The 21,158-nt window shown below is 37.4% G+C and overlaps 1 protein-coding gene across 1 annotated transcript; it reads left to right on the top strand.

Annotated features, from left to right (window-relative positions):
- The first annotated feature begins 7,671 nt into the window (after nucleotides 1–7,671).
- LOC132856676 (cAMP-dependent protein kinase type II-beta regulatory subunit) lies at nucleotides 7,672–20,823 on the top strand. The gene is made up of 11 exons (XM_060886327.1): nucleotides 7,672–8,278; nucleotides 10,147–10,182; nucleotides 14,247–14,299; nucleotides 14,471–14,554; nucleotides 16,206–16,312; nucleotides 16,407–16,560; nucleotides 17,356–17,457; nucleotides 17,536–17,610; nucleotides 17,768–17,836; nucleotides 18,917–19,052; nucleotides 19,163–20,823. Exons 1-11 carry the CDS (start codon nucleotides 8,017–8,019, stop codon nucleotides 19,294–19,296), a joined length of 1,212 nt encoding a protein of 403 aa, XP_060742310.1. The 5' UTR covers nucleotides 7,672–8,016; the 3' UTR covers nucleotides 19,297–20,823.
- Nucleotides 20,824–21,158: the final 335 nt, after the last annotated feature.

The following is a 21,158-nucleotide window of genomic DNA, read 5'->3' as shown; positions in this document are numbered from 1 at the left end:
ATTGATCTGTTAATATATGATTGATTCTCTAAGCTTTCATAACCATACATCCTTTTTTTAAAATTTGCTCCACAATCTGAGATGTTCCTTGTGTCTATTTGCATGTAGACTCTATATTGGCCAAAATTGAAACCACTCAGAGACAGTTCTACATTCATAGTGCATTCACAGCTTCAGTCTAAATGAACCACCACTGCTCAACTCAACAAAACGGTTACTGTCTAAGACATTAATGACATCTTACTTATTTGCTTTTCTGACAGCCAGAGGTGAATAAACTTTTGGAATTTAACATACACTGTATATAAAATTAAATTCAATATATTTATATTGTCTTATATATACCATCACACTCACTAATAATGATCTGTTATCTCAAATCAAAGATTGTATCCATATTGGTCTTTCCTAGATGTATAGCTAATCTGAAATCTTGAATGAGGATAGCCAGGTCTGCAGTTTAGCCAATAACATTGTTTTAACCATAACAAGCCAACTAGTGGGAGCAAAAATGGATAAAATGACTAACTGTTTAGTTTGTATTGGTGTAGAAACAAATGCCAATCTTCTGAGTTATCCAATCACATACTGTATAAACTCTAGAAACTGTTCTTTGTGAAATTCCCAGGTGATTATTTCTGAAATATTCAAACCAGCCCATCTGGTACCAATGACCAATGCTGCAAAGAAAGTCACAGAGTTGCAATGGCATAACCATATGCTTGGCTGATTAGATAAATGCATGAATGTGCAAGTGTACAGGTTTTCCTATTAATGTGGAAAATGTGTGGCGGCAACCTTTTTATGACATTTTGCCCAAAGTTGACATACCAATTTTTCATTTCAGGTAGTGTTGTGGTTGGCTTGGTCAATGCCACTGATACAGATTTGCCTCCAAACGTATTGCTATACTTTGTAGTGACCAGTGGAGGAACAGGAGTACTAACCACGTCGGGTTGTCACTACTGTGTTATAACAATGTCGGGTTGTCACTACTGTGTTATAACAATATCGGGTTGTCACTACTGTGTTATAACAATGTCGGGTTGTCACTAATGCGTTATTACCACGTCGGGTTGTCACTACTGTGTTATAACAACGTCGGGTTGTTATTACTGCGTTATTACAACGTTGGGTTGTTATTACTGGGTTATTACCACGTCGGGTTGTCACTACTGTGTTATTACAACGCCGGGTTGTCATTGCTGCGTTATTACAACGTCGGGTTGTGGCTACTGCGTTATTACAACGTCGGGTTGTCGCAACTGCGTTATTACAACGTCGGGTTGTTATTACTGTGTTATAACAATGTTGGGTTGTTATTCAGGTTGGTGGAGAGCCCCTGCCTCAAGTGGAAGAGTTTAAGTATCTTGGGGTCTTGTTCACGAGTGAGGGAAGGATGGAGCGGGAGATCGACAGGCGGATCGGTGTATCTTCTGCAGTGATGCGGTCGATATACCGGTCTGTTGTGGTGAAGAAAGAGCTGAGCCGCTAGGCAAAGCTCTCTATTTACCAGTCGATCTACGTTCCTACCCTCACCTATGGTCATGAGCTTTGGGTCATGACCGAAAGGACAAGATCCCGGATACAGGCGGCCGAAATGAGTTTCCTCCGCAGGGTGGCTGGGCGCTCCCTTAGAGATAGGGTGAGGAGCTCAGTCACTCGGGAGGAGCTCAGAGTAGAGCCGCTGCTCCTCCACATCGAGAGGGGTCAGCTGAGGTGGCTCGGGCATCTGTTCCGGATGCCTCCTGGACGCCTCCCTGGGATGGTGTTCCGGGCATGTCCAACTGGGAGGAGGCCCCGGGGAAGACCTAGGACACGCTGGAGGGACTATGTCTCTCGGCTGGCCTGGGAACGCCTCGGTATTCCCCCGGAGGAGCTGGAGGAAGTGTCTGGGGAGAGGGAAGTCTGGGTGTCCCTGCTTAGACTGCTGCCCCCGTGACCCGGCCCCGGATAAGCGGTAGAAGATGGATGGATGGATGGATGGATGGGTTGTTATTACTGTGTTACAACAACATCGGGTTGTTATTACTGTGTTATTACTGTGTTATAACAACGTCGGGTTGTTATTACTGTGTTATTACAACTTCAGTTTGTTATTACTGTGTTATTACAACTTTGGGTTGTTATTACTGTGTTATTACAACTTCGGGTTGTTATTACTGTGTTATAACAACTTCAGTTTGTTATTACTGCGTTATAACAACGTCAGGTTGTTATTACTGTGTTATAACAATGTTGGGTTGTTATTACTGTGTTATTACAACTTCAGTTTGTTATTACTGTGTTATAACAACGTCGGGATGTTATTACTGTGCTATAACAACGTCGGATTGTTATTACTGTGTTATTACAACTTCAAATTGTTATTACTGTGTTATAACAACGTCGAGTTGTTATTACTGTGTTATTACAACTTCAGTTTGTTATTACTGTGTTATAACAACGTCGGGTTGTTATTACTGTGTTATTACAACTTCAGTTTGTTATTACTGTGTTATAACAATGTCGGGTTGTTATTACTGTGAAATTACTCTAGCTATGCCCTTTTTCCACCAAAAAGAACCAGGTGCTGGTTCCAGAGCAGAACCAGAACCAGAGCCAGCACTGGTGCTGGTTCAAAGTTGGTTCCACTGGCGAACCTTCTAAGAACCGGTTTGCCTTTCCACCGGCTAGAGAGCCATCAAAGAGCCGAGTCTGACGTCACTGTATATGTGTCACGTGTGCCAGCGTTAGCGCAGCAGCGGCAAACACAAACATATCAACAATGGCGTATGTTGCTTTACTGTTAATGCTCATGGCTTTGTGAACCTACATTAACACCCAAATGTGTCAAATCCAATGTGTACGTGCAGCTCCATGTAATCTGTATAAACGGAGTTGTAATCGAGAAAGTACATAACGTAAAATTTTATCATTAACACAGAAAAAAGTTAGCCTTAGCATGTAGCTACCTACTATCATGTGTGCTGTTAATGTATCATATCGCGGTAAAGTAAAAGTGTATTAAACATTAGTATACCTAAGGTACATTATCAAATGCGCTAACAGTAGCCCCGCCCACAGCCCCTAACGCAAGCGGTTCTTAAGTCTAGACCAGCAACGTTTTGGTGCTACTTAAGAACCACTTTTCCTGGTTCAGAGCCAGTGCTTTGGCTGTCGATACAGAAAGAACTGGTTCTAAATTAGGCTCTGGCTCCGAACCAGCACCCAAACTGCCTTGGTGGAAAAGGGGCGTAAGGAATATTTCCCACTTGGACCCTATACTAGGCTGGATAACCCTGCTCACGCAGGACACTCAGGTGCTTGTCCTAATCATTATAATGGTACACAGTAAGTGTCCAATGAGTGTGGTATTAATGAGTAAATAATGTTCAATACAATGAGCTCATTTTTGTTTGTCCACTTTCAACTTGTTATTAATATCACAGAAGTTAATGATCAGCCTCCGGTGTGTGGACTCAATAGCACAAACCTAGTAGTTCCAGTAGATAAGCGCTTAAAAACAGCTGTCCACAGTTTCACTCTGTCCTGCACAGACCTGTGACTCTCTACCCACTTAATTTATCTACTCTATCTTTTTTGGACCAAAAACAGTCAAGTGATATACTCTGTCATTATGATGCGCTTTTATAACATACTTTCTTGGAGTCTATCTTAGTGATCTATAAATAGTATACTATAAATTTTAGGTTTTATTTCTAAAATGTAACAACACTGGCTCATACAATACACAATTCATACCACTTGCTGGCAGGATCCTGCTGAAGATTTCTATCAGCTTTTATAGGGCTCCTCTGGGTTAGTATGATTGTTACAAGATCTATGGCAATGATTTTTTCTCAAGCCATCTTTAGGATTTTTAGAACCATCAAGTCTCAGAAGCCAAGGAAAGTAGACCTTTTTTTGGTGAATGGGGCTCTTGGTGTAGGTCAAGCAGAAGAATTTTTTTATGTGCTGGAGAAATGCTAATAAAGAAAGAACTACAGCAAGCCATAGCATTTGTAAGCACTATTGCTGAATGATTTTCCTATGGAGAAGCATGCAGTGCTTGCATAAATATTCATCTCTCTTGAATGTATAAGTTATATGGATCTAATAATTAAGTTGGGGAAAATCAATATAGTTTGAAGAAATGTTAAATTTGACTAAAAGAGTAAAAAAGAGTAAAGCCTATAAGTATTGTAGAAATGTTTGCATTCACTCCTGCTGTAAAACCTGTACCTATTATCCACTTTGGTGTTTTTAACAGGTGTAGCAGGGGGAAATAGTCATTTCAGCAAGAAGAAAGTAACAAGAAAAAATGTAAACAGCAGAATATAGAGGGAATTGTATATATGGTGAAAAGGGTGTGATGGTGTGAAGGGGCTGTAGAATATTTATGTTTTACCATGGTTAAATAGGTGTGGTATGATAACCAAACCATGACAAATGCTAGAAATACCAATAGAGGAAGTAGAAAAGAAAGAATGTCAGGTTTTACTCTACAAAAGGCTGAACTGAAATCTATGTTATACAGCTCATGATCAAGAGCTGATCTTTATTTTGTGTGTGTATTTTCAATGAAAGAAAAACTCACAATGGTCACAGAAAAAAACTTTAATCTGACAAAAGTAATAATAAATTAAAATTCTATGAATGTTAACCAAGGAAAGTCAGACATTGCTTTTCAACCTTGCTTCAACGGAATTATTAAAAAAAAATAAACTCAGGGAACAGGCCTGGACAAAAAATGATGGTACCCCTAGAAAAGACTGAAAATAATGTGAACAAAGGGACATGTTAATTCAAGGTGTGTCCACTAATTCGCATCACCGGTGTCTACAATCTTGTAATCAGTCAGTGGGCCTATACAGTATTTAGGGCTCCAGGTAGTCACTGTGTTGTCTGGTGACATGGTATGTACCACACTCAATATGGACCAGAGGAAGCAAAGGAAAGAGTTGTCTCAGGAGATTAGAAAGAAAATTATAGACAAGCATGATAAAGGTAAAGGCTATAAGACCATCTCCAAGCAGATAGATGTTCCTGTGACTACAGTTTGCACATATTATTCAGAAATTTAAGATCCATGGGACTGTAGCCAACCTCCCTGGACGTGGCCGCAGGAGGAAAATTGATGACAAATCAAAGAGACGGATAATCCGAATAGTAACAAAAGATCCCAGAAAGACTTCTAAAGAGATCCAAGGTGAACTTCATGCTCAAGGAACATCAGTGTCAGATCGCACCATCCATCGTTGTTTGAGCCAAAGTGGACTACATGGGAGACAACCAAGGAGAACACAAATCATAAAAAAGCTAGACTGGAATATGCCAAACTACATGTTGACAAGCCACAAAGCTTCTGGGAGAATGTCCTATAGACAGATGAGACAAAAATGGAACTTTTTGCCAAGGCACATCAGCTCTATGTTCACAGATGGAAAAATGAAGCATATCAAGAAAAGAACACTGTCCCTACTGTGAAACATGGAAGAGGCTCTGTTATGTTCTGGGGCTGCTTTGCTGCATCTGGCACAGGGTGTCTTGAATCTGTGCAGGGTACAATGAAATCTGAAGACTATCAAGGGATTCTAGTGAGAAATGTGCTGGTCAGTGTCAGAAAGCTTGGTCTCAGTCGCAGGTCATGTGTCTTGCAACAGGACAATGACCCAAAACACAGCTATAAACACCCAAGAATGGCTAAGAGGGAAACATTGGACCTATTCTAAAGTGGCCTTCTATGAGCCCTGACCTCAATCATATTGAGCATCTTTGGAAGGAGCTGAAACATGCCGTCTGGAAAAGACACCCTTCAAACCGGAAACAACTGGAGCAGTTTGCTCATGAGGAGTGGGCCAAAATACCTGCTGAGAGGTGCAGAAGTCTCATTGACAGTTAGAGGAATTGTCTGATTGCAGTGATTGCCTCAAAAGGTTGTGCAACAAAAGTTTAAGTTAGGGGTACCATCATTTTTGTCCAGGCCTGTTCTATGAGTATATTTTTTTAAATAATTCCGTTGAAGCATGGTTGAAAAGCAATGTCTGACTTTCATTGGTTAACATTCATAGAATTTTTATTTATTATTACTTTTGTCAGATTAAAGTTTTTTTCTGTGACCATTGTGAGTTTTTCTTTCATTGACCGAAGGGTACCAACAATTTTGTCCACGTGTGTATGTGCTCAGTTATAAGCAGCAGATGGCAGTCTTGTCTAATTTTTTTTCTAGTAAACTGTCCTTAAAACGGTCCTGCAATTATAAATACAGTGTTTAATTTATTAATATAAGTGATAGAACCAGTGTTATGAATGTTCGACCGTCACATCTTCTCTCTCTCTCTCTCTCTCTCTCTCTCTCTCTCTCTCTCTCTCTCTCTCTCTCTCTCTCTCTCTCTCTCTCTCTCTCTCTCTCTCTCTATTACACACAAACACACACACACACACTGGTGCTGAGTCAGGAAGCCTGCTCTTGCTGGAAAACATTCTCATAGCACTAATGTGACTGCTCGGGCCCCAGGCTTGAAGTCCTGACATTTGCATTATTGTATTTTGTTTCTCCTATATTTCATCAGCCCTGCTTTGTCTGGGGAAGGTTTTCCACTTGTATGCACTTAACTCTCATTGACTTAAATATGATGCCGTGATACACTGTACATGAGATAGATTCATAATCTGCCGTTTTGCAACAAGACAAATCTAATTTGTATAGATTGCTGTCTCAAAATAACACACAGTCTGTGTAAGGTTTTACATACTCCATACACACAGAACAGCTTTAAGATTCTAGATCAAATCCAGTTTACAATCCAGTTTTTTCGCACCTTTAATGATGTCTCTCAATCGAGAGAGAGAGAGAGAGAGAGAGAGAGAGAGAGAGAGAGAGAGATGTTTCCAGTCCATAATCAGCCCTAATTACTTATGTAATGTATCAACATAGTGGTATTGGCTGTTTGAGCATAAGAAATAAGTCTTTATTTGTCACATAAACATTACAGCTCTGTGAAATTATTTTCTTTGCAAATCAGTGCACAGAGGTCAGACCACCGGGAGGGTTGGGCCTTGCATTGGGACAGGTTGAATTATGAGGTCACTCCTGAGCTCAGGTTAGTGTTTGTGTGGATTCTGTATCTTCTCTGGTTCCTTGCAGCTCCTGGAAACATGCCTGCAGATACAGTTCCTCAGACAAACTGACCCATAAGTTTGAAAGTGACAATGTGTCAGTGTGCATGGTGTACACTTGTATAAAAGAATAATTAAAATACGTCATTGGGTGAATGTGTACTAAAAGTTTGTATTTATATTTAATAACCTATAATGGATGACTCGTGGACAATTATGCTCCAAGCAGGACCTGTTCAATGGATTTTCAAGTCATAGCAATTTTTAATGATTATATTTAAAGGTAAAGTGTAGTAGATTTTATTCATGTAGATGTAGATACCACATCTATGTATTCACACACACACACACACACACACACACACACACACACACACACGATTTACTCATTTTCACTAAAGAATACCCCTAGCCGAGAATAAAGCGTGCAGCAGCATCAGTGCCACAAATCATATCATAATGGTGGTATCTGTCAGGCCGCACTGTATTCAGCAGATACGTATGTGTTTTGTTTTTTTTTGTGTGTATGTGCGTGTGCGCGCGCGCGTGTGTCCACTTCACTCCCGCGCTGCTGCAGTCTCGCGCACGCAATCTCTACCCGCCCGGTTGCCATAGTTACCCGGGTCACATGCGCGGCTTTCCCGTGGCCAGCGTAAAGAAGAAAAAAAAGAGGATGCTCTCTGCCATTTTAATGAGGACGAATTAGATAAAGGAACGCCATCGAAAACAAATGGAAATAGGCGCCATATGGGACTGTGAGAGGAGGTCCATCGATCGTTCTGTCGACATTATTACAGGTTCGTCGGTCGTCGGTTCCGTTGATTTCAGCTGACGCGAGCGCACACGGACGGAGCTTCATCACACAAACCCCTGCCTGCATTTTGCACGTCTTCCACTGGAGCCCTGCTATCAGGAATGAGTATAGAAATCCCCGAGGGCTTGACGGAGCTTTTACAGAGCTTTACGGTGGAGGTGTTGAGGAATCAGCCGCGGGATCTTTTGGAGTTCGCCTTGCAGTATTTCACCCAGCTGAAGGAGAACGAAGCGCGGGCGGCCGCTTTCGGCAATGAGCAGCATCCGGCTGTGCGCGCAGGCAAAGCCGTTAACTTCATCGAGGAGGCCATGCAGATCGACTCAGAGAACGGAGACGACGAGGATGACGATGAGGAATTCGTAGGTAACAGAACGGGTTACCTAAAATATCATCCTTTCCACCGCATCATAACGTATCTAGATGGCTTTTACGCGTTGCAGTGAGCTTTTTGGCAATATCACTGTGATCTGTGAACGCACAGTGCGTGGTGTGGCTCAAACGCTTCTCACCCTAAACACTGGACAATAACACATGTATTTGACTTGCAGGTTGTCATAAATTGACATGTATCCAAATCTTACACGTATGATTCCATATCGCTTGTATTTTATTATTCGCTGAATGAAACGAAAGTGTGTCTGAGAATGCGTAAAAATAAAATAGTACCTATGGGGGCGTGATGCTATTTTGACACGCTGTATAGAACGTTAGGAAGATGTACGGAATTTGAACGCAGTCTTTAAGATGAATAAATAGGATACAAATGTGCATGCATGTACAAGAATACGGAGATGAAGATCTACTACTGATCTAAACAGCAGCATCCTGCAACATCACCAGCCTCCATCCACTGAGCCTCTAAAGCAGGGTTGCCAGGTCTGTTTTTTATAAAGGTACCTCAAACGCCAATCAAAATCAGCAAAATACAGAATTGCAAAGTCTGCTCTACCTATAATTTGTACATTATGAAGTACATTGTATAATACTTTAGTTAACAGCTTTAAATCGTGCACCTCTGTAGCCTGATATTTCAGATATTACACAAAAACGCCTATGAGGAAGAAAGAGTATGTAGCTGTATTTACTTTACTATAGTAACCATACCTTATTTCCCTTGCTACATTTTTACTTGTTAATTCTCAACACTTTAATTATAATGGCAGGACATTCTAGATGTACAAATCTCAGATTTCTTAACAATCCAAGACAAGTTCTATTCTTACGGCAAAGGTTTGATACTTGACGCTAGCACAGAATATGCTATGATATGATGTGATTCAATTTAGTAATCTCCATTTAGTATGTGCCCAGATTTATGGAGTAGGCCTAAAGTTAATTCATGAATGATGATGTACAAAAGGACTATTTTAAAAGTATAATTATGGGGAAAATGACATTACTAGCCTATATTTACTCCTCACTATAATGAACTATTTATAGTCACTCATAAAATTGCTATGAATTGATTTATGCCTTTTAAATTTGGCAACATCATTGTTCATTGTTTGAATTATATGATTGTTTCACCCTGGAGCATGCAATGTTTGCATTTTTTTTTTAAAATTCATCTACCTAACAGACCTGCAGAAGATTAATGTCACTTAATATATGCAAAGGCACAAACTCCAGCACACAAATGTAAAAATTAACTTGAAGCAGTTCAAAAGCCCCTATCTGGTGGAGTCCTGTGGACCTGGCAACACTACTATAAAGAGCTTTGGACCTTTCATGAATAAGACTCTGCTTTAATGAAGCCTGAGAAGGAAAAGCTATTTTGCATGTGTGATAGGCACTAACCCAAAGCAGCTGCTTTCTGTCTCTCTGTGCACACCCACACTCTTCAAAGCATTTGTCAAAACACAAAACTGTCCAACAGTTTTATAACCATGTATGTCTATTTGTGTGGGTCATTTTAGAATAACTAGAATAAGTCCATGTGACTAAATGGTTCAGTCACTTCAATATAAAGGTAGCTGAATGGCATTGCTGGCTGACCATGCTAATGTAATTTTCATGAGAGGATGATTCTATCTCTGCTTAGTGCTTTTTATTGCCAATGCTGATGCTTTATTATTTCTCTGAATATGAATGCCAATTAGGCAAGTATCAGCTTCAAAGCAGAATCCATGTTTGAACGTATTCTGGTATAAATGATTTAAACATGAGCCATGTTTCTTAGTGTTTTATAAAATTTTATTGCTGACATGAACATTATTGTCTTCTCCTCACAGCACCAGTCATAAACAGATTCATAAGGCGACCTTCCGGTAAGTACTACAAGTTTCTGTAAAGGCAATAACATTCGCAATCATGATCTAAGATAGTTAGCAGACCAGGTAGCACTGAGGGCACTGTAAAAAGTTTTCAAAAATAGCTGTTTACTCATTTTTTACTTTTTTGTCAGTTTATTAATTCTGTTGGGTGGGGAATGGTGGTGCAGTTGTCAGGGTTGCAGCCTCACAACTTTAAGGTCCTTGGTTCAATCCTGAACCCGGGTTAGATTTTCCATTTTTATGTTCTCACTGTGTCTTTGTGGGTTATCACTAGCTTTTTCCAACATATCAAAAGCATTTCAGTAGGAGGAATGGTTGCAATAATTGTCCCTAGCTGTGAAGAAATGTGTGAATGTGTGTATAGTTTGCTGTGATTCATTTAGTGTGTTCCTGCCTCTTGCCCAGTGAGTCTGGGATAGTCTCAGGATCCACCAAATCCCTGTGGAAAAAGCGGTTATTGAAAATGTATGAATTAATGAAAAGTAAAAATGTATCTGATATTAAAAATGATTATAAATATGTTTTAGAAACGGGGGGCACAGTGGCTTAGTGGTTAGCACGTTTGCCTCACACCTCCAAGGTTGGGGGTTTGATTCCCGCCTCCGCCTTGTGTGTTTGGAGTTTGCATGTTCTCCCCGTGCCTCAGGGGTTTCCTCCGGGTACTCCGGTTTCCTCCCCGGTCCAAGACATGCATGGTAGGTTGATTGGCATCTCTGGAAAAATTGTCCATAGTGTGTGATTGCGTGAGTGAATGAGAGTGTGTGTGCCTTGCGATGGGTTGGCACTCTGTCCAGGGTGTATCCTGCCTTGATGCCCGATGACGCCTGAGATAGGCACAGGCTCCCCGTGACCCGAGGTAGTTCGGATAAGCGGTAGAAGATGAAAAAGCCTTAATAAATGTACACAAAATGCATGTTATGTAAAGATATAATATTAGATTAAATGAATAGACAACAGACACTGCTGAACTCACTGAAGTCACAAAGTTCTCTAACCCTGACAGCACTCAGTGTGCAGTCATTTTTAACCCAGGCTTGATTTGTTCAATCTCTTTGAGGACTTCAGCAGATTCAGAAGTGGAAACTTGAGGCTTGACGTCAGCACACGTCAATAGAGAACAGACTACCTAGGAAGTGCTGTAGCTACATGTTTAACATCAGATTGAGATAGAGAAGGGTGACTGTTATTACAGACAGTGATGGAATGAAATAAACCAGCAAGGGAAATGGGGTGTTTAAAGGATTTGTTTCTTAGAGTCAACTATTACATGCAAGGACAGCAGTCTTGTGTCTGACCTTGAACATTAGGAAAAAGTTTATTTTTTTTTTTTTATCTATTACTATTAAAAAAAGGACAGGGTAAAAAGAAATGTTCAGAGCTCATTTGAAACCTTTTTTTGTTATATGTTTATTACTTATATAAATATGTCCAAGCTGTTTGCTCTGAGATATTTTTTAAAGGCACATACATTAATTAATTTATGTAAGCCATGCTCATGCACATGCATTGTGTAATGCTTGTCTGGGTAAATTAATGTGCATGTAGTTTCATTGACCTTTAATGTACACTCATTAAGTTCACAAAGAATGAGAAAGTACTTCTCACTAACAAGTCTAATTGTCCCACATAATCATGAACTGTTACATATCTCTGTGTACTCCTACTCTCACCTACTACTCTATGAGCTATGCATCATTTATAGAAGAAAAGGGTGAGAAACAACATGAGTAAATTTGAAAATGTCCTAAATGACTTTTTGCAGTAGAAGAAAGATATTTCTTAAAACATTTACTGTAATATACTGAATATTAAATGATGAAAAAAAAAAACAGAATGAACATTCACTATTGGCTGCCACAAAACAGTGATTTATTTAAGATTGATTTTCACCCCTAATTGGCTTATGAGTTCCTGTTGCTGAACAAAAACAACTAATTTAACTAGCACTTAATTTAGCTTGATTCGTCTTAGCTTTTGGAGAGCACACTGTGTACTTAGGCACTGTATGGTTAACATTTTATACTAAATAGCAATTTATCCTAGGATTTATTCTATTGCAGTCCAAATGTTAAAGTAATTCACTAATTCAGAATACAGCTGAGCTACTGTTCACAATCACCTGTAAATATAAAGATGTAATTATTTTAAAGTATAAATGTCATTTAAAAATTTTGAATCTCAAGCTAGAATAGTGATCTCAATTTGAAGTCAAGAGGTTAATAATAATAATAATAATAATAATAATAATAATAATAATAATAATAATAATATCCCCAAATACCCCAAATAATATCCCTTCTCTGAGCCTACAAAATCAAAACATGATACACATATAGACTATACACAGTATTATCATAATTTACATTCTATTATATTATTATAGGTTTGGTCCAGTAGCTGTGAATTAACATTATACATTAAAACATGCAACAAATGTTAGAACAATTTTGGATAGTTGTATCTGGAAACCAAATACTGCAGATAAGTCAGACCATGACACATTACTTAAAAATTGACGCTGGCCCGGTGTCATCAGACAGACATAGGAGGATATTTTTAGGAGGATCCGATTTTTATTAAATAAGTTTTTATACATTGCATTTAATTAGTATAGCTTGAAATGTAATGATATTAATTGAATGAGTTAAAAAAAAAACACAATATGACTAGAAAGGTTTTACACTATCTTTATGTGCTCTTCCATTTCACATGACTGTTATAGTATAGAAAGTGTGACAGTAGAAAGAACCTAATAACTGCATTTAGACAAATAAACATGAGAAGCCTACAAATGAAGATGAATTTAAATACATAGAACATACCATTTTATGTTTACTGCACAGTTAACTGTGTGCTATAACAAAAACTAGAATTTAAACTAAAGTGAGCAATAAACTAATAGTGTATACTAATTTTCAAAACTATAGTTTTAAGTTTTGATTTCTCAGTTTGCTTTGTTTTGTGCCGAGCATTAGTACTCTTTTGTCAATGCTAAATTCTCTGTAAGTCAAGGGCTTGTCTGAATCACAAGATATTACCGCATTTACGAATAAAAATTGTTCTTTTACTGAGAGTAGCAAGCAAAATATGCTGGTGCTGCAACTATGTATTGAAATATCTGGAATTATGGAGCACAGTGATCCTTTATGATGAAGTCAAATAATCCTGATAAGATTAAATGTTTGCGATTAGAGGATTATGGAATAACTTTGACAGGCTTTTCCCCACTACACATGATCTGCAATGCGTTTTATGCTACAAGGCTTATCAGTGTTGCAGGAAGAGAGTTCTATTGTGAAACATTTAGCTAACACATAATACCAAGACTTTAATAATCTACAGAGCTTCTAGACCACTAGAATATATGCAGTGTGGTCTTGAATAAATTATTAAAAGCTAGAAATACATTAGTGTGTGGTTTTGGATGAAGAAGTTTTTAAAAGTAGCCTGAATGCTACTAAATGAGTGTCAGTCTCAACTCTTGAGGTATCGAACCGATGTGAACATCTGTTTTGAGGAAGATTGATAAACCAAACAAATGATCAGTGTACACAAGATCCATAACTCTTATCGACTGATTTCTGCGGTTAAACACATTCCACTATGCCTGAGTGTAATGTAGGTTTGGAGCTCATATTCAGGCCATGGGAGGGATATCGATCCAGACAGTGTATGCTCCTGTCATGCTCTTTGCTGGTAATAATAGTAGGAACACCGGGGGCGTGTGGCAGGGGAGAGCAAATGGGCCTCTCATCTCAACACAGCATGCATAATAGAGGAAAGAGGGAGACAAAGGACAGACAAAAAAGAAAATGAGTCTCATGATACAGAAAAGAACAAAGGGTTCAGACTTGTTCAATATTTTGAGAGCACACTGGTGAGCATGATGAACTTAGGTGGTCGTTTGCAATCTGTCTCAACAAACAGATGGCTTGAGTGATTTTTATTTTCCACTCTCGGATATGCTCACTTTAACCACACCAATGACTGAAGGCCATACCATTGTGTAGACAGCAAGCTCATAAATGTCCTTCTCACTTTTGTTTTTCCATACCCAGTGTGTGCAGAGGCCTTCAACCCAGATGATGATGATGAAGACAAGGAGCCCAGGGTGAGAGATTGATGTTTGATGTGAAACTGTAACATTGCTGTGATGCTGTGGCTAGAAATCAGGGAGACTTGAAACCAAGCTTTGTTCCTTTCGTTTGTATCATTTACTGTACATTTTTGTAAAAGGTCAAAAAAAAATATTTTTTTCTGAATGTTCTTGCTGTCACTCCAGGTGACTTACCCCAAAACAGATGAACAGAGACAAAGACTACAAGAGGCTTGCAATGACATACTCATTTTTAAAAATCTTGACCAGGTAAGGACATTAATAGATTGTTCACTTTTTGCTTTGCATCTTGCCACCTTATTATCATGTTCTCAAATGTATATCATTACATGTAGGTTGAGGTGTTCAAATGTCCACTAGAGATCAGTCATAAAGCTGGCTTGGTAATACCCCAGTTCACATTTTACGCTGACTAATTGAAAAGCTCTGTGATACAAGGAATGGATTAAAAAGAATAAAAAAAAACTGCATGGCCTAAAAAGAAAATCAGCATTTCAGTTTAAAGAGCATGGGGGAGGATTTACTAATGTTATCAGCTATGTAGTTGGAAACTGCTTGCTGGCAGCAGCAATGGCTCAGCAGGACGTTAAATGCTTTGGTGATTCTGCAGTAATGCGCAGTAAACAGCAAACAAAAAATAAGTACAATTTCTATATAATCCTTTTACAAATCTCTCGTCTATGGCAATATTTTCACTGTTATGCTGCAGTTTAAACTTTTAGTGGTAGGGTAGTGAAGACTTAGTGTCCTTAGTGACCGTTAAGGTTCTGGGTTACTAATAAAAAAAAAAAATTTGAGGGTTCAAGCCCAAGCTTTTTTAATTACCGTCACCATTAGTATTATCTGTAATTTGGGTAACATTATTTACACATATTTAGTTAATATTTCTGTGTCAAAATTAGTTTAAGGCTAATGTTAACTATGTACTCGTGTAAACTTAAACAAACATTTATAGATTTTATTATTCATTACCGAATTCATAATATTCTCTATTAACAATGACAGACAGTGAGTGTGATTCATGTCTATTGGCACATTCCCTCTTTTTTGGCAAGAAGCAGACTGCACTTTTGCTGTATTTTTGAGTGATAATTTGTTCTAATATAGTCTGGTGTTAAATAGAAGCACTTCTACATCAAATGTGTAAAGATCTGACAGATCTTTGGAACAGATCTTTGGTACTGCTGGGATAATCATAGTAAACAGCACTGGGCACTGTGGTAGTGTAATATTGTGGAAAGACATTTAATTCATTTCAACTGGATAGTTTAATATGACAGTTTTACTACACAGAGATTTAGATCATGTTGGCTTGTAATGGTATGTGCAGCCATCTCATCTCAGGTGTGATGATTGCTTTGCATGGCCAAATAAAACGAAGGCAGCTTTACAAGACCAAATGTGCTGTATTGTTCATATGCCTACCATATTATAAGATGATTGCAGGTTGATAATGCTACTCATAGACCACTAAAATCATTCACAGTGTGGTTTCAAGAACACCAGGATTGAATGATTACACATTCCACTACAAATCTTTCAGTACTTGCTTTATATTATTATGCTGTTACATGTTTCCATGTTAGGACTGTTACTATTGTACAGTACTCTGAGCTGGAATTATGTAAAATACTGAATTTGTGTTTGGATTTTTCATTATGATCCACAAATAGACTGTATATTATGCTGTAAATGTGTGTAGTTTTGACTGAAACATCATGATTTATTCGTGTGAACACAGGAGACAGCTTCAGAGTTTAGCAGCTTCTAGTTTAGAAGTTTTTAGTTTCGAATTTTCTAGTCAAGAGTTAAAGAGGCTTGCATTAGAAGCTTGATTGTCAAGAAGTCTAGCATCATGTCAGTATATATTGTGTTTGCCCGTATTATTATTTGTTTGCAGGAGCAAATGTCTCAAGTTCTGGATGCCATGTTTGAGAAGACAGTTTCTGCTGGGGAACACATCATTGATCAAGATGATGATGGAGACAACTTCTATGTCATTGAAAGGTAAGGATCAAATGATTTCTGTTTCATGAGCAACATATGATTATATAATTTTCTCAATCGTGTATTAATTTGCTTTATTTCTTTATTCATTGAGAGGGACTTTTGACATCCTTTTGAAGTCAGAGGGCACCACAAGAACAGTGGGCTCGTATGACAACCGTGGGAGTTTCGGGGAGCTGGCGCTGATGTATAACACTCCGCGCGCTGCCACCATTGTTGCTACCTCACCTGGTGCCCTGTGGTGCCTAGTAAGTCACCCTTAGATTTGAAAGGGTTTGTTTTGATTTCTTCAACAAAAAGATTAATCACCATCTGTTAACAGTGAATAAAATTATTATGATTCCATCCTATTTTTAATCATTAATATTGGTAATGTATTACTAATATTGAAATATTTAGTAGTGATTTGATAATAATGTTATGCAGATTCTAAATTATACATTTTGTTTTTGGTAAAAAGTACAACATGCTGTTTTGTGCCACTTGTAGCTCTGTCTTCTGTTTTGATGATATACCAAAGACCCAGATTCAAATGAGAACACTAAACACTATCACAGGGCTCTGTATTACAGGGTGCATACTGTATATCTAGGTTACCTAAAGCATTGGTTTTCAAAGTGGAATTAAGATACATAGTCAGAGGTTCTTTGTTTAAAATAAAATCCTATCAAGTTAATATTTATTAGCCAGGAGTTCTAATTATTTGCCTGTTTGAGAGATTACTTGAATTTAAAAGGTTTAATTTCACCAAATTTTATGACTATAAATAATGTCAACTTGGACATAATAGGTAATGTTGGAGGAATTTCAGAACTAAAATGCTCCATGGCAGGAATTCAGAAAGCCTAATAATATAAAACATCCTCCCAGGTTCCCAGGCTAAAAAGTTTACCTAATGAAACCTACTTTACAAAGCTTTATATAGCGTTTAGGCGACATTCAGGTACATTCAGGCAACACAGAAAATAAATGTCTTGCTTTTAACTTAATATTTATTTTCCTCATTTTAACTGTAGGCAACTTTTCAATGTTTGTGATTACAGGACCGATTGACATTCAGACGGATCATTGTAAAAAATAACGCCAAGAAGAGGAAAATGTATGAAGCTTTTATTGAGACCCTTCCACTGCTCACATCTTTGGAGGTCTGTACCAGTTGCTTTTCCTACAGAATGTTTATGTAATACAGAAACAGAAACCTTTAACTGTTTATTTCCTTTCAGGTCTCAGAACGAATGAAGGTGGTGGATGTCTTATCATCCAGAGTGTACAACAACGGAGAGCAGATCATTGCACAAGTTAGCTTTATTCTCATGACCTCCAAATTTAGAAAGGATTATGATACTGTACTGATGCAGAATGACACAGAACAGTATGATTCAGTGTTGTATTGCATGTAACCAAACATCGCAACCTATTATGAAATCCAGTAATTAATTTTTTTTTTCTTCCTAGGGTGACATGGCTGACTGTTTCTACATTGTAGAGTCAGGTGAGGTTAGAATCACCATGAAGAGGAACCGGGTAAGTTTTTAGTGTTTAATCTTATCTCTATAATCTGATTCTGGCTATTTTTGTTCACCAGTTAACAAATGAATTACTGATAAATAATTGTATCTAGTGTGGTTTATGTGATAAATAATGCGAATTCAGAAGTACATATTTATGCAAAATGATTGTCATGCGCCATATTGTAGAGATTGATTTGCATTTTTATTAACAGAAAGTCTTATGAGGAGACTTAGGATAGTAGGATACAAACTTGAATTAAAGTGTAATGGCATGTCTGAACATGCCAATTTTGGATTATCTTATTCATCATGAAATGTTCCAGCAATGCTATAAAATCAGGATTGTGTAATCCCTAAATACGATAACAGGTGAAAAGTAAATACGTTTACTGAAAAAAGAATACAGATCGGTGTTAAAAGGTATTTAGATGCTAATGGAGCCTGTTGATTAACTGAGTCAGGAGTGTTAAATCTTGTTATTTAAGTTAAAAACTTAAAATATACTACTACAAATTCTGAACATACTGATCAGCTATAAAAACCTGGCTAAAATTAACAGCAGATCATTTAGGACCTGTATGTTATGAGGTGAGACCTCCATGGATCAGACTTGTTTGTCCAGCACATCTCACAGATGATTGATCAGAATGAGATCTAAAGAATTTAGAGGACAATAGAAGTCAATATTTTGAATTTTTGTCATGTTTCTCATAGTGTGTCAGGCCAAATTATCCTGCTAACTTTTGTAGTGTATGTTCTTTTCATCACAATTTAAACTCAGAAATTTGCAATATTTGTGTTCCCCTGCAATTTTGGAACATGCATATTTTTAACAAGTCTGGTGCTACATAAAGACACAGAACTACATAAGACAACACTTAACTAAGGGCTAAAAAGTAAAAATGAACCTATCACATAAAGTGTGCAAGATACATTACAAAACACAACAAGACAGATACATAAAACAAGATTGTCTACATCTACATCTATATTTAGAGGTTTGTAAGTGTCCCAGTACAATACATTGTGAGATAAAATGATGGCAAGGAAATTTTCATGTGTAGACAATTGTTATTGTGGTGCCTGTTGGCAGTTGAAAACAGATTCCGAGTTTGAGGAGGTGGACATCGCCACATGCACTAGAGGGCAGTACTTTGGAGAATTAGCCCTTGTTACAAACAAGCCAAGGGCCGCTTCTGCATATGCTGTGGATAATGTCAAGTGCTTAGGTAAAACTGCCCTTTTAAAATACGTATAGACTGAGCTACAAACCAATAGACAATATGTTATTTCATAATGAATGTAGTATTCTCACTTTTTCTTGGATGCTTTTTTACAGTAATGGATATCCAGGCATTTGAGAGGTTACTGGGACCGTGCATGGACATCATGAAACGCAACATCGCTAACTATGAAGAGCAGTTGGTCACCCTTTTTGGGAGTCAGATGGAGATAGAAGAACCAAGTGTATAAAATAAAAAACAAACAAACAAACAAACAAAAACGCTTCAATGCAACATAATGAAAAGAGAAAATAATGGTGAGTACAGGTCACTCACCATTGGTCATATGATCCTAACTTTTGAACATCAAAGTTATTGTTTTGCATCACAAAGTGAAGCTCTGGTGTGTCGGTGATAGTGAGTTTTACATGTAGGAGAAACTTAAAAGGTTATGTAAGGATTGAAAGGTTTAATTTTTTTGTTAGTAAAGTGTTTTGTTATATTGGGAATTTACTGTTTATCCAGCTATTTAGTAATGTCATTATCTCCACTGCTGTTTTTATTTATTTATTTATTTATTTATTTATTTATTATTAGTTTTTGAGTTTTTTTAGTTTTTTTATTTTTTTAGTTTAGGCTTTGACAGAAGAAAGACGTTGAAATCTCCTGCCATGTATTCGTCATGCATTTCAAAATCTTGTTTATGAATCCTGTACATTCCAAATTACAAAAGGCAATGTTCTTCACGCATCTTATTTATAATATCCCAATAAGTCTTGATTAATTATCTTCACAAAATGAACAAACACAAACATGAATACTGTGTGAGTCTATAAGGATGACACAAACCAAAACCTAGTAATGTGTATTTAAAACAGGATGTATGACATTCATATATAAACTTGTAATGGTTTGATTACTGAAAAGGGACCCATAAGTGTGTATGCAGATTGCATTTTGCTGTCAGAATCATGGAAAAAGTAAAACTGCACATTAATTTATGCTGTACACAGTAGTTTAGAATTTTAGTTCCCTCATGAAGAAGAAGAGTCTGTGTAGTAACCCACTGTCTCGAAGGTAACGTATTTATTGTACATATACATTGTTTTAAGATTTATTTAATAATCCCCAGTGTTTCAGAGTGGAATAAGACATTTCATGTTCGTAAGATAACATTCTGTTGCCAACTATTTCTACAGTGTTTATGCTTTTTGTTAAAAATAATAATAATTATTATTATTATCAAATAAGGTATGGCATACTTATTTATTTTACTCAGATATGCTCATTTGCCTTTAAAAAAGTTTTACTTCTGAACTGCAATATGTGTCCCCAGTTGTAGTCCTGTTATCCATTATTCCATCCATTACAGTATTATAGTGTCTTTGTTCCACTGGCAAGTAAACACTTTTTGAATTTTCCTTCCAATAACGTTGATGAGAATTATTAATGTTTTCATAACAATGTTGCACCATGACACTGTGTGAGAGTCTACAGCTTCTGTCTCTGAGTAGCCCACCTCAACCGTATGCTTTCATTGTAGGATTTTCTGTTCTTTGTTTTATACCTTTTAATACACTCATTAAATACTTTAAATGCTGACCTGTGTTTATATTTATATCATTTATCTGAATGACCATGTTCAAAAGTAGCTCTTTGCATTATTGCTCTATTTAATGACATTCATGTAGAAAGGTCTACTCTTAATGCCAGAGGCACTAGTACTATTGTGTGTTATTTCATTTTCCATTCAAATAAAATACAATTTTGTATTAAATTTTAGTAATGTCTGCTTTTTTATGCCTGTCATTCATCAAACTGTAAAAAACACATAATCTCAAGGATTAGTTTATTTTAACTGCAGATTAAGAATAAACTTGGAATAAAGTTACAGCTGACTGCTTATACTGACGCAAACAAAGGCGAAAACAAAAGAGAAAACTGGGGGAAATACATTCACACAGCCAATGAAGTGCACTATTAAATGTAACGGGCATGAAAAACTTACCAATGAACATAACAATAACAAAGCAAGTCACGCCTTCTGCAATGCACCCAGAGCCGTCCAATCAGGCTTCGAATATATTATATTGACATACGAGTTGACCAATA

Source organism: Tachysurus vachellii, chromosome 14 (assembly GCF_030014155.1).
Source record: "Tachysurus vachellii isolate PV-2020 chromosome 14, HZAU_Pvac_v1, whole genome shotgun sequence".
NCBI classification, from domain to species: domain Eukaryota; kingdom Metazoa; phylum Chordata; class Actinopteri; order Siluriformes; family Bagridae; genus Tachysurus; species Tachysurus vachellii.
This window is presented reverse-complemented; position numbering and strand designations above follow the sequence as displayed.

Bases quoted from the DNA above. Each gene is read 5' to 3' on its own strand.
- LOC132856676 (XM_060886327.1), top strand. From the start codon at position 8,017: ATGAGTATAGAAATCCCCGAGGGCTTGACGGAGCTTTTACAGAGCTTT. The intron at 14,300-14,470 runs GTGAGAGATTGA...CTGTCACTCCAG, and splicing joins ATGAAGACAAGGAGCCCAGG to GTGACTTACCCCAAAACAGA. The intron at 19,053-19,162 runs GTAAAACTGCCC...GCTTTTTTACAG, and splicing joins GGATAATGTCAAGTGCTTAG to TAATGGATATCCAGGCATTT.